Here is a 13060-nt window from a genome sequence, read left to right on the forward strand (position 1 = left end):
TAAAAAATTGCTAGTATATTTTTATTTGCAAAAGAAATTCCACAGCATTTTACAATTTTTGTCATTACATTGAATATTTTTTTCACTTCCAACAAATGTGTACACTTCTAGATACATCTTCGCCAGCCAAGGTTCGTTCATTCAGTCATCGCTTCATTTTATCACTGAGCATAATTATCTAGAATGGAAGCAAAAAAATAAGTAAATCGTAATGATTAGAACAACGTAAACAGCTATAGTAAACAATGCAAACTGATTTTAAATTGTATAACGGTCACCGGCCCACGGCATCGACGCAGAAAATTGGAGCAAACAAATATTTCCTGATCAATTGCGATGTGTTCCAATAAAAAATATTTTATTCCAGTCCAAATCAGCTCAATTACTTTAATAAAGAGTTATTGTATAATGTACACAATGATGATACAATTTGATGAATATTTACAGCTACGGCTTCAATACCGTAGACGATGTTGGCCCGATCAACAAAACATCACCCGTCTCCAGGGCAGGCGACTGGAAAAAGACACTGGTGTTCGGTCGAAACGGCGGAAACAAAATCGTCACTCCCAGAATAACAATGCAAAATAACGATCTAAAGTCGAACCATTCGAGCCACAATATTAACATAAAAATGACTTTCGTTGCATTTGACAATGATAAACTTACCGAAAAGCCGGGTTATTCTCGGTCGCTAATGTCGGTATAATCCGCCATTTTATTTGAGTGCGTTTGCCACCCGACTCCGCCCGGTGACGTCATCATGTGCGCTATAGAAGGAGGTATGTGATTCGTTGACTAAAATCGTCGATAGTGGGTCTCGTTGAAATCTCGTTACATAGGCATCGGCTCAGATGTAGGTAAGGCGGAATTAAAAAAATCACAAAATCAAAATCAAAGTAAAATAATAAAATAAAATAAAATAAAATAAAATAAAATAAAATAAAATAAAATAAAATAAAATAAAATAAAATAAAATAAAATAAAATAAAATAAAATAAAATAAAATAAAAGGGCATTAGTAACAAAAGTAATAAAAAATAAAATTAAAATAAGTTTATAGCCAAAATAATTAAAGCCCGTACACTACATCAGATTTTAATCAGATTGGGCTGACTGGCACCAAAATTTCATTTAAAAGTGCTAAATTGTCATTTTTACATGTCCGGAGCTGTTTCTCAGAGATGACTAGGCCAATTTGGATCAAAGTTGGTATGATGATCATACATATTGGGTTATAGTTGCATGTCATAATTTTTCTGTGATTCAAACTAATATGGGTGACTGGTGGCCATTTTGCTTTTCATGATACCCATGCCTACTTTCCTGTGAATGTAATGAACATTTCTGTTTAAATTTTGTACAAAGACAGTATACCAATAGAAACATCAGCATGAACATTATTTTTGTAATTCGATTCAATATGACTGCTCAATGTCCAATTCTCGTGTAAAAGCACTAAATCATAACTTTTTACAAATCCATGTCCTATTAATGGTTTCAATCTAATCTTGATGACTTCATCAGCATCAAATTAATATGTCAGATCACAAAATTTTGAACGGGGACTGTGTCATTAACAATGACTTTATCTACTATGCCACAAATGTTGTTGAAAAATCCCCCATCCACTATGGGGAACATTAAGTCTGTGATCAAAACCGTATTATTTTTCAGTTAGAATAAGGATATTACCAAGACTTTAATTGGGACATTTTTAGGAGGTTATTCCAAAAGTGCACCACTACAACACCAAGGTTGTGTACACTATCTAGGTTTTTGCCATTGGTGATGGTGCCTCTTCAGCATACCTGCTGATTGGTCAAGAAAACATTATTTTCCCATTAAAGTATGTTTATTCACAGATATTTGCAAAGTACTAAAAGCCAAGTGCCAATTTTTGAATATTTGTATGTGTTTCTGACAAATTCACATAAAAAAATGAATTATTGAAAAACAATGGTGAATATGCAATATGGAATGAAATGTGTAATTTTCAATATTGTTGTTTGATACTGTATGTTCATAAATACATTGAAATATGAATAATCGTGACCCTGAACTTGGCAATTAGTACATCTATTAAAAATGAAATTATGTATCCTTTTACATACTGACTGTAGGAATGCTCGTCATGCACAGCACAAAGAGTGGTATATGAACATTTCCTGTACATTCTGTAGGAACACTGCCAAGTGTGCTTTTTGATAAATGTTGTTTCCTGACTATATGTGATATATATGGACATGGCTATAGTGCTGCATTGTTTGTGGTTGTGGTTTTGTAAACTGTGATTGACACCTTCCCCAGTAATTCCCATAAAATGTATGAAATTAAACAACATGTACTGAAATATGGAGGAACAAAGACTGCTTTAATTTTGTAGTATTGATGTCACGATGCTATACAAATCTGAAATTGTAAAAGTATATCATAAACGCATAAATGCATCTTCAAATGTTGCAGTGTACATGCAATGGAGACGTTACTTCATTCTCAGCTGTAATTCCTTCATTCAAGATCTGCAAAAAAATCCACCTCTTCCTTTCCACTGGTGTTTAGTCGTTTATTTTTCCTTTTTTTCTTTTTGCATTTCTCCTGAGGATCAACATCAATGTGGTCTAATTCCTGAATATTCCAAAATTTTATTTTCTGGTCATGAGATGAACTAATGAGAATTGATTGGTCATGTGAGACAGCAAGACTTTCAATCGGGAAATCTTCATGTTCTCCCACAATTCCTAGAAACCTGTTGGGCAGGATGTGAACAGCTCTGCAATAAAAAGTAGTAGTGCGTTATGTTTTTAATAAATATATAATCATATTTGGTGTCAGTATTAGATTTACAATTCTAATAGGCCTTGTTGGCCATTTTGAAGCCAACCACAAAATAAACATGATGTGTATCAATATATCAAGCAATCAGTCTGTCAAACGTCAACAAAACAATTACCAACTTTGACCCAAATCAGTCCAGAATTATTCAAGAAATGGCGAATGGGTTCTCATGAGTTTGGAAAGACAGACTGAAGAGACCCAAAGAAATATTTTTCAACATGTACAACACCTAAACTATGACTCAACTTTACACTTACCTAATAGTACCATCCAATGACCCTGTACAGACAATATCATCAGTTACTTTGACCATACAATCAATAGAAGTTGGATGTCCTGGAAACCGATCACTTAAATTGCCCCATTCTGACCAATTAAAAAGATTCAATGCTCCATCGCCCATTCCACAGACAACTTTTCGGCCACGCTGCCAGATCAATAAAAAACAATTGGCATGTTTCATACACACTCAAGATTTGAATGAAGTCTTCCACGGTATATAAATATTTTACCTTACAGTCAGCCAATTGCAAACAGTCTTAATTTCACATAAAAGCAATCAACCAATGAGATTCACTGTTATACTGACCAGTAGTAATGTAATTGGTTACCTTACAGACAGCCAATGCCAACATCTCACTATCCATAGTTTCAGACTGCAAATCAAATCTATGTCTACGAATATTGAAAACAGATAGAGTACCATCTCCACTAACAAAAAAAAGCAATAAACAAGGTTTGAAAGTAACGGCAGATAAAAAAGAAAACTAAACATCTGTAGATACATAGAATCATCTATATTATGACATTAAAATGTTTTTCTCAGAAGATTTCATGACCATTTAAAAATACCAGCCCCATTATTCATCTACCCATATGCAAATTAGTGTTAATCTTTGTTCTAAAATTTACATCAAAATGACCAATCAAGTAAGTACAACTCAGCAGGCACTGATCAGATTTCTTCAATTTTCCCAAAGCTGTGGTATATTTGAACAGCAATTATTGATAATTTTAAAATTCAAAAGATGTTGCTATCCGAATGTGGAAAAGAACCCAATAGTCCAGTAAAAACAATGATTTAGTATAGGTATAGGTTATTAGAAATAGTTGTTTAGTTTATATTCTGCTGCACTGTTCTACAATTTTTGAAGAGCAATTTTTATTTTGTATCCCTCTTAATTTTTTCACTTTATTTGTTCGAAAAACAGAGGATTTATTTAGCAATCATGTGAAATAAAGGTAGTATCTATGGTAACATTGATTGTTGATTAGATGGACGTATACATGTTCTATTGTGGAATCTTTTAGTGATTCCATTTTATAGTTATTGTGTGTGTTCTTTCATTCTTTACGTTTGAACAATTTCTTATATACCATCGATAAAAAGACATTGCTCAAAATGTCTAGATGTTTTTGCATGGTTACAACAACAATTACCAAATATTATCTACTATTCATCATATTTATTTATTTAAAATTCTAATGAATCATCAAAATATTACAAATTTTAATAACAGAAACACCTCTGTAATTTGCATGGGCTTCTACTAGAGAAATGATCCATTGTATTTGGATACAAACACCCATATTCAATCAGTAACATATAGAAATAAGTGTTTGGATTTACTTACCATGTTGCAAGAAGTGTTTTTTGCTTATCGTCTATGGCTAAAGCACTAATGAAATCTTCATTTTCTCTCATTTCCATGATCGCTTTTTCTTTTCTAGAATCCCAAAGCTAGATAATTTCATAATATACTGAGAATTAGAAATCACACTTCATTCATAATTTTCCGTGATATGCTCTGAAACTAAACTGAAACCATATTATTTGTTCTATGGATATGGAATAGTCCTGTAACCAAAGCCCAACATGTTTTGTATGTTATTTGTTCTATGGATATGGAATAGTCCTGTAACCAAACCCCCACATGTTTTGTATGTTATTTGTTCTATGGATATGGAATAGTCCTGTAACCAAACCCCCACATGTTTTGTATGTTATTTGTTCTATGGATATGGAATAGTCCTGTAACCAAACCCCCACATGTTTTGTATGTTATTTGTTCTATGGATATGGAATAGTCCTGTTACCAAACCCCCACATGTTTTGTATGTTATTTGTTCTATGGATATGGAATAGTCCTGTAACCAAACCCCCACATGTTTTGTATGTTATTTGTTCTATGGATATGGAATAGTCCTGTAACCAAACCCCCACATGTTTTGTATGTTATTTGTTCTATGGATATGGAATAGTCCTGTAACCAAACCCCCACATGTTTTGTATGTTATTTGTTCTATGGATATGGAATAGTCCTGTAACCAAACCCCCACATGTTTTGTGTGTTATTTGTTCTATGGATATGGAATAGTCCTGTAACCAAACCCCCACATGTTTTGTATGTTATTTGTTCTATGGATATGGAATAGTCCTGTAACCAAACCCCCACATTTTTTGTATGTTATTTGTTATATGGATATGGAATAGTCCTGTAACCAACCCCCACATGTTTTGTATGTTATTTGTTCTATGGATATGAAATAGTCCTGTAACCAAACCCCCACATGTTTTGTATGTTATTTGTTCTATGGATACAGTAACACAATAATAGTTTTGTGGCCAAAATAACAAAACAATAGCATAGAACTGTTATGTACAAACTAAATTAAGAAAATAATTTTCAATTAACTTACTTTAATAAATCCATCATCATCCCCTGTTGCTAAGATATTTTCATCGATGACAAGTAACGAATAAATCGGACAAGTATGGGCATTTAGAAATTTCTGTTTAACTTTACCAGTAGTGACATCTACAAGTTGAATAGATTTATCTTTGGAAGCACTAAAAAAATCTGATGGGAAAATGAGCGAGAGCAGCATTACAACCATATATATTGTTTGTTTCAATGACAAGAACCTTCATAGTACCGGTAAACCACATTAATTTTGTGAATGACAAATTTCAGATTTTCACAAATCAGTGAAATCTTGTAGCAATGAAGAAAGTGTCAGTGACTTTTGCAGAATTTAGTCTTCCGGAATGCCATGAAATCATCAAATTGTTACAACTCCTAGAACCTCAAATTAAGAGGTTTATAGTATTTCAAAAGAACTCAGATTGTAATTGTTGTCCATGGAAAAGAAGATACGTTTGTTTTCCTCTTGAATGGTAAAGTAATAAAAAATTATTTATTAAAAGTTGATTCATGTCATATTGGTAACATAACTTTTGATTCACTGTTCTTAAAATTTTGATGTCATGATTGTAAAAGACAGAACTTACGATCTCCACTTTTTGTAAATGAGATGACCCTACAGGACTTCTTGTGATGAGACAGATTTAAAAGTACTTTATTCTCATCATTTGAAAAAGAAAATCTGAAAATGAAAACACGAAATTCTATGCATCACTCAATACACACTAAATAACTAAAGATTCAAGAAAGTGCTCCCATGTGAAGTGAATAGTCTTTGATGCTTACCAAGATTTTAAATCATCCTGAATAATTTGTCGGTATGAAAATTAGCTAATTAACACATGCAGATTAATTACAGAGTTCAACATTCAACTACAAAAACATAAAGCATGTACCAAGTTTCAACCTATTTAAACAAACAGTTGTTAGGATATCAACAAAACAAGTTTTTAATCAGTATGCAAATTAGGTAATTAATATGCACAGATTTGTTCGAACATCTAATCAGGTCTGGAGTTCATCACAAAGTATATGTGTACCACATTTCATCCCAATCCACCCAGTGGTTTTAGAGACGTTGGTGGAACAAGATTTGACACATTCACACATCCTTTCACAGACAGACATTGGTATGATATTAGTCTCTTTTTTGCTCTGCACACAGGAGCTAAAAACAAACTAAAATCATTTCTTGCATACTGTAGAAAAGTTATAGGTCATCATAATCTGTGAAGGTCATAGGTCACCACTTTAGGAAGCTTCCTTTTGATTGGTACTTAAAATGCACCGCTTTGCAACATAATTTACCATATTTTATTTAAATGAATTATTTTGAGATAATAATAGAACAAATTTTGTTCACACATCACGCAAATACATCAGCACCCACGAGTACTTGAAATACGTGAGCTTTCAAAATTGATTGAACTGGTGAAATGTGATTGCAAACACTATCAAAACTTACATATTGATTTCACCGTCTAATTTGCCAGCTGCAAAAATGTTTTCTGATGGATGACTACTCAAACTGATAACAGTCTCATCACAGTCTATTGCCATGGGAACTCTTATTACCTAATAAGAGAAAATAAAAATTGTCCTTCGTTGCCAGAATAAACAAATATTTGCAGTACTGTAAAAGCATTTATTTACACCTAACCATTTCACGACCGGTTTTCCTTGTCCAAATTTGTATGCACAATTTCCTTATAGTCTTCAATTTCTGCAAATGAACACTAATTCTGGAGCCAACAGACAAAATTTGCATCAATTTCCAGTTTCCAAAATTTTCAACTATTTTTGTCCCAATCTTCTGATGGAATGTGCAGGACTATTTTGTTAATTTGTGATGAAAACAAGAAACTGGTGGTGAAAAGGTTAACTGGTAATTTAACTATTTATAGATTCTGCTCATATTCGCTGGGATTAAAATTCACACATTTTCGACAACACAACACTGGATTCTATTGAAATTTTAGTAGATTTACCTTATAAGCAAAATAAAAAAACAAAGTGAAAAAAGAAGTGTATTCACAGTATCAGCAAAATTAAAGATTAATGCACAGTGAATGAAATCTTTAAAAAATACTGAAAGCTGAAAAAAAACGTGCTCATGCATGCTGTGACCCCATTTATTTATAAACTGTAAAAACATGTCTTTTTCGTGAGCATGTGATTTTAGCGAATTTAGCGAGAGATCTAATTCACTAATTCAAGATGTCGCTAATGATTTTATTATAAATTCAAAATTTTGTAAACAACACAAAAGAAATGTACTGACATGATAGATATACTTTATTGAAAAGCAAATTAACACAAAAAAATAAACGTATTCATCGTGGTCACTATTTCAATGAAAATAAATAAATGAAGTGATACTGATATATTATTTCGGAAATTAGTAGTACTTGAGTCCCAATATAAAAGGTCAATATTCTGAATGTAACGCAGCAACGATACCCGCTTTTTCAAATCCCTGTTGAATCACTTGACAGTTTTTCTTTGTTTTCACAGAGGTGATAACTGCGCATTTGTTTTGACGCGCGACAGACAAGTATTGTGAAAATAAGAAATCAAACATGACAAGGGGATTCGCTAAATTAACATTTCGCTATTACGTCATTTTACCCCAATTCGCTAAAATTGCATGTCGCTTTTTCAACATGTTTTATAGTATGTACTTACATATATATGTACATTACTAATTAGTAGAATGTGAATATGGATAAATTGGTATACTAGTCATTCACAGAAATGTTACTTCTCTTAGCAAATTGGTTTTGCTTCTTGTCATCGAGCACATCAGTTTAAAACCAGCATCTCTTACATTTTTTGTGTGTAAAGTGCACCGCATATGGTAGAATAGAGGAATGTTTTGTTTTCTGTTTCAGAAGATGTTTTTGTTGCTGCAAATCAACCTTCAATGCACGATTTCAAAAGAATTATTAAATAAATGTTGAACAATAGTCTTTTATCTTGTTGTTTTGGTATTGAATAATCTTAATAGAAAATAACACAGCTACACCACGTCAAAGCAAAAATTTGTTTGGTTTTACATATTGCTAAGCAATCGTACACATGAGAAGTATCATGATAATAATTGCAAAACAAGTGTTGATAAAATTATGCTAGATAGTGACAGAGCATAAAGGTAAATAAATTACAACTTCTTGAAAAAAAGATGACATTTCACATATTAAGCGGATTTTTTAATGATGAAGCTGCTAGCATATATGTACAGTACTGGTATATAGCAATTCATTTGATTTGATTTGATTTGATTTGATTTGATTTGATTTTCTATTCTATTCTATTCTATTCTATTCTTGTAAATGTAAATTGTATTTGAGAAAAAACAATAGTTGACAAAGTCTGTTTAGGAACGTTGTATGTTAGAGAACAAATGTTTATACCAGAATAGTACCACATTTATTTCATTACTGTTGAATGCAAGTTTTTGCTTTCAAGTTGTTTCAGTATGAAGTTGTTTTCACCACTTCCTACTAATTCTATGCACCAACAGCATTGCAATACCAGCTGACTGTGGCTGTGTCCACTCACAGTTTCATATCCCATCATAAATCCTTCTCTCAACAAACCCATGCGGTATTTCTATTTATGGTCTTGTATGTGATTACATTTGATCAGACACAATATCAAAGCTACCCGGTATCAGCAAAGACAAATTGATCATATCACCTATCAGCTTTATCTTTATGTATTCACAGAGGCCTAGCAATTAACACTTCAGAGTGTTGTACAACTAAATATCAAATAATTTCTAGAGAGCTTATATCAGTAATACAGAGATAGCTAGTCTGATAGTTAATAAGAAGTTTGGAATTGAGACTTGTGCTATTTTGTTGCATTTGTTTGCAAATAATGAAACTAATGGTCATTTTGGTGTGGTGTCTTTCAAGATTGTTGATTCGTCCCACAGGTGGAGTTGTCCCAAGTCGATTCTTCTGTTTTAAGGTTAGCTCGTGCATATTCGCCAGATACTAACTCATCCAATGAAAAAACTTGCCTGGTGTAATAAGGCATAATAAGATCATAACAACAATTGAACTGTATTTAAACATTTTTTGATGAAATAAATTTCATTCATTCATCAGTATATTCATTTCTCAACGAATGTGTGTGAGTTTTTTTTTCTGTAAGGATATGCTTTCTGATAGGAAGCAGTTTGTCTTTTTACCAATATCTCATGGAATGAAGTAACACAAGCAGATGACATTTTTTTTCTAGTTTGTAAAAAAAATTGCAAGAATCATGTTTCAGTATGAGATGAAAAAATTATATCAAATTCATGTAATTGGAACTTGATTCTGTAGGTAGGTATCTGTAGGTTAATAAGATTAATAATCGATGAGACCTTGCACACAAATTTATGTCAAACACCTTACATACCTACATAGAAATCAACATCGTCCTGCTCATGATCGTAAGGTTGATGAAAAGCAAATCAGGGAACACAATGGGATGAATGTAAATTGGAATGAATGTAAATTGAGAAGAATCAACTAGTGTGATGAATGTGTTGGGATAAATGTGAATTGAAACAAATTGACTGTGAATCTTCTGGACATGTGGGTGGTGGCGGCAAATCTATAACTTTCACTCTTTTGACCTCATTGGTTTTCAAAGTTTCCATTTTGCTTCTTTGTGTTATCAATTATTATTATACCTCATAGCCTTAGTAAGCCAATCAGATTTGTGATCAATCTAAAAAAATACTGATTCATCATTTTCTCTGAGAATCACTTGTAATTTATGAACTGGTCAATCTTAATATTTTCTGCTCATCAAGGTATCTTGGGACGAGTTGTGATCTATGTGAATACTTGTAACCGGAAGATAATCATCGAACAACATGACTACATCAGTCAGTCGGCACTGATAACTTCAGTGGCCCTGTGCAGTGTGCTGTTTTTATCTATATTTATTTATAGACATTGTGCCTTCTGAAATGTTAGACAGTTGTTTGTAGCTAGTTGATACCTACAAAAATCTTAAATGTGACAGTAATTTTGAAATGGGAAGTGTGATAAAAACAGCTATTTGTGAATGGAGAACAATTTTGATGTCGTCATTGAAAACTTAAGCGAACAATCTTATCTTTGGGTCGACAAATCTGTATATCGACCTCGGCCCGGATCAATATACCTACTTATAATACCACTGAATTACATAATATAAATCTTCTTCGATTGCTCATTTACATGATTGACATTTTGTCAGCTGGTGTAATTGGTGTTTTCCTGCCTAGTTCAATTTCAAGATAATGATAAAAAAATTTCAATTTGTTGATGTTTAACAAATATATTTCGAACTTTAAATCAGTTTTAAATTAACCAATATCTCATTAGCGTGATTTATGCATGGCGACATCTTGAATCCCGCTAAAATCCCTATCAACGTTCTATGCTAGACTGGCCTAGTCTTGGCAATTTTATAATTCTTTCTTAAATCTTGGTTCGATGTGATATTACTCGTCTATTCTGAGGCGTATTTATTGCTATTAATTATTCATGATATGCAGTGACATTATGGAATCCCGGAGTGGAACACTTCCAAAAGAGGAAAATAGGCGTGCATTTGCGCAAAAAGATTCTAAACACCAGGCTACACATGCGTTATAGATGCATAAAACAGTCAGACCTAACAATGCCTTTATTTTTGGTTGGCAGCTTATAACTACATGTTATGCTATCATGAGCATATTTATCACCCCAAAAAGCAGTGAAAACTATAGAGGGCGCAGCAGAACAGACCAGTCATAGAAATTCTATACAATTTATTTAATTTTTAGTGGCTCAATAAACTTCATGAATTTCGAGTTACAGTTGTTTTGGTCCACCACAAAAATTGGGGAAAAGTGGGCGTGGTCGGTTAAAAAGTGGGTATGTCAGCCCAGAAAAGTATAACTCTAAGAGTGGACGATGTCTATAACTCAAGTCCTAACTCGAACTATGGTAGCCCTGCGTACAGTGCTGTGTGTACGGGAACGCGTTCGGTTGATAGATGTCCCCACCACAGCCCTGCGTACCTCCATAGACAAAGTCCGGGACTTTGAAAAATATAACTTTTTTAATGAAATAACATGCCCAGGTACCAAAAATGATGATCAATTACCAGATATATCTAGAACTCCCAGTTCGGAGTCCAGTTGTGGATGAAATCGGCTACTTTGCCCTAAAAACAAACGCATTCTCTCGCGTGAATGAAATTAAAAATGGCGGCGTTTGGTGGATAATTCCTCCGGTTTACAATTTGTCCGTCTTTACTAGTTGTTATTTAAAGACATTTCAGTTTCAGATAACTTTGTAATTTTTGTTATGGATAACCATCGCCATTTCAACCGATTTCGGCTGGGAAACTACTTATTAAAAGTTATTTTTAACTTGCGCACCAATTACGGTGCGCTCCCGGACTTTGTCTATGGAGGTACGCAGGGCTGTGGTGGAGACATCTATCAACCAAACGCGTCCCCGTACACACAGCACTGTACGCAGGGCTAGAACTATGGAGATAATCTGTTTATACCTCCATGCTCGAACATTGGCTGAACTGTTTTAGTAAGGTAGCGACTAGTGAACGGTAACAGTGCAACGAGTACATGGAAGACAGGGATCTCACACAATTCACAAAACCGGCACAATGTGTATTTATAATTTAAAACGAGTTAACATTTTGTCATCAAGTGTTTACAATGATACACGTCTTAAAAATATTGTAAACAAACACACGCTTACCTCGGGTGCCGCCATTTTGCATATGTGTGTTCGGTGACTCTCTACTCGACTAGAAGTGTTATTTATTTATTTATTTGTTTATTTGTTTGTTAAATATCAAATGTTGTTAAATAAAACTCACAAAAGATTATGAAAAATTATGGAAAGAAAGCTTAAATTCTCCTCACAGTAAAAATGGTAGAGACGGCAATAAAATGAGAACATATATATTGTTTGAATCGTATTTGAAAATAGAAACATACCTAACCGAAATAACTAACTTCAGCCTTCGGAAAATTGTGAGTAAATTTAGGCTTAGTGATCACAATTTAGAAATTGAAAGAGGAAGACAACAACGACCAAAAATTCCTGCGGAAAAGCGATTTTGTAAAAAAAAACGTCATACAAATCCAGTTGAGAAAGAACAACTTGAAAATTTTATCCTAGATTGTGAATTTTGTGACAAAGAGAGAGTGGAGCAAGAAATAGGAATTAAACTAAAACAGACATTTTCATTAAAATAATGGCGTACTTTAAAATTTCAACTACGGTGAACAAGAGTAATGGTTTGCATTCAGTTGTCAGGCTATGCGCAAGGCCAGAAAACACACAAAGCTGCCTTTTTCTAATCGGTGTTTGAATTTGACCGTGACTTTATTTTTAAACACCGCGATCATAATGAGTTGGAAATTAAATATTCGGTCATCTTAAACTACTAGCAACCAAATCATAATTGAGATAGATTAATTATAACACAGACACAAAGTGACGCAAGTTTGCAAC

General features: G+C 33.2%; 1 protein-coding gene and 1 long non-coding RNA gene across 2 annotated transcripts; both read right to left on the minus strand.

The window, feature by feature from the left end:
- Window positions 1–963, minus strand: LOC146746612 (uncharacterized). The gene is made up of 2 exons (XR_014929154.1): window positions 670–963; window positions 1–178 (listed from the first exon to the last, which is right to left on the minus strand). It is a non-coding gene; the product is annotated as an uncharacterized LOC146746612 (long non-coding RNA).
- Window positions 964–2353: 1390 nt separating this feature from the next.
- LOC100371030 (WD repeat-containing protein 55-like) lies at window positions 2354–12345 on the minus strand. Its single transcript, XM_085498477.1, has 8 exons — window positions 12299–12345; window positions 7009–7118; window positions 6131–6225; window positions 5539–5699; window positions 4473–4579; window positions 3450–3549; window positions 3096–3265; window positions 2354–2773 (listed from the first exon to the last, which is right to left on the minus strand). Exons 1-8 carry the CDS (start codon window positions 12311–12313, stop codon window positions 2512–2514), a joined length of 1020 nt encoding a protein of 339 aa, XP_085354603.1. The 5' UTR covers window positions 12314–12345; the 3' UTR covers window positions 2354–2511.
- Window positions 12346–13060: the final 715 nt, after the last annotated feature.

Source organism: Saccoglossus kowalevskii, chromosome 4 (assembly GCF_978046115.1).
Source record: "Saccoglossus kowalevskii chromosome 4, keSacKowa6.1, whole genome shotgun sequence".
Classification (NCBI taxonomy): domain Eukaryota; kingdom Metazoa; phylum Hemichordata; class Enteropneusta; family Harrimaniidae; genus Saccoglossus; species Saccoglossus kowalevskii.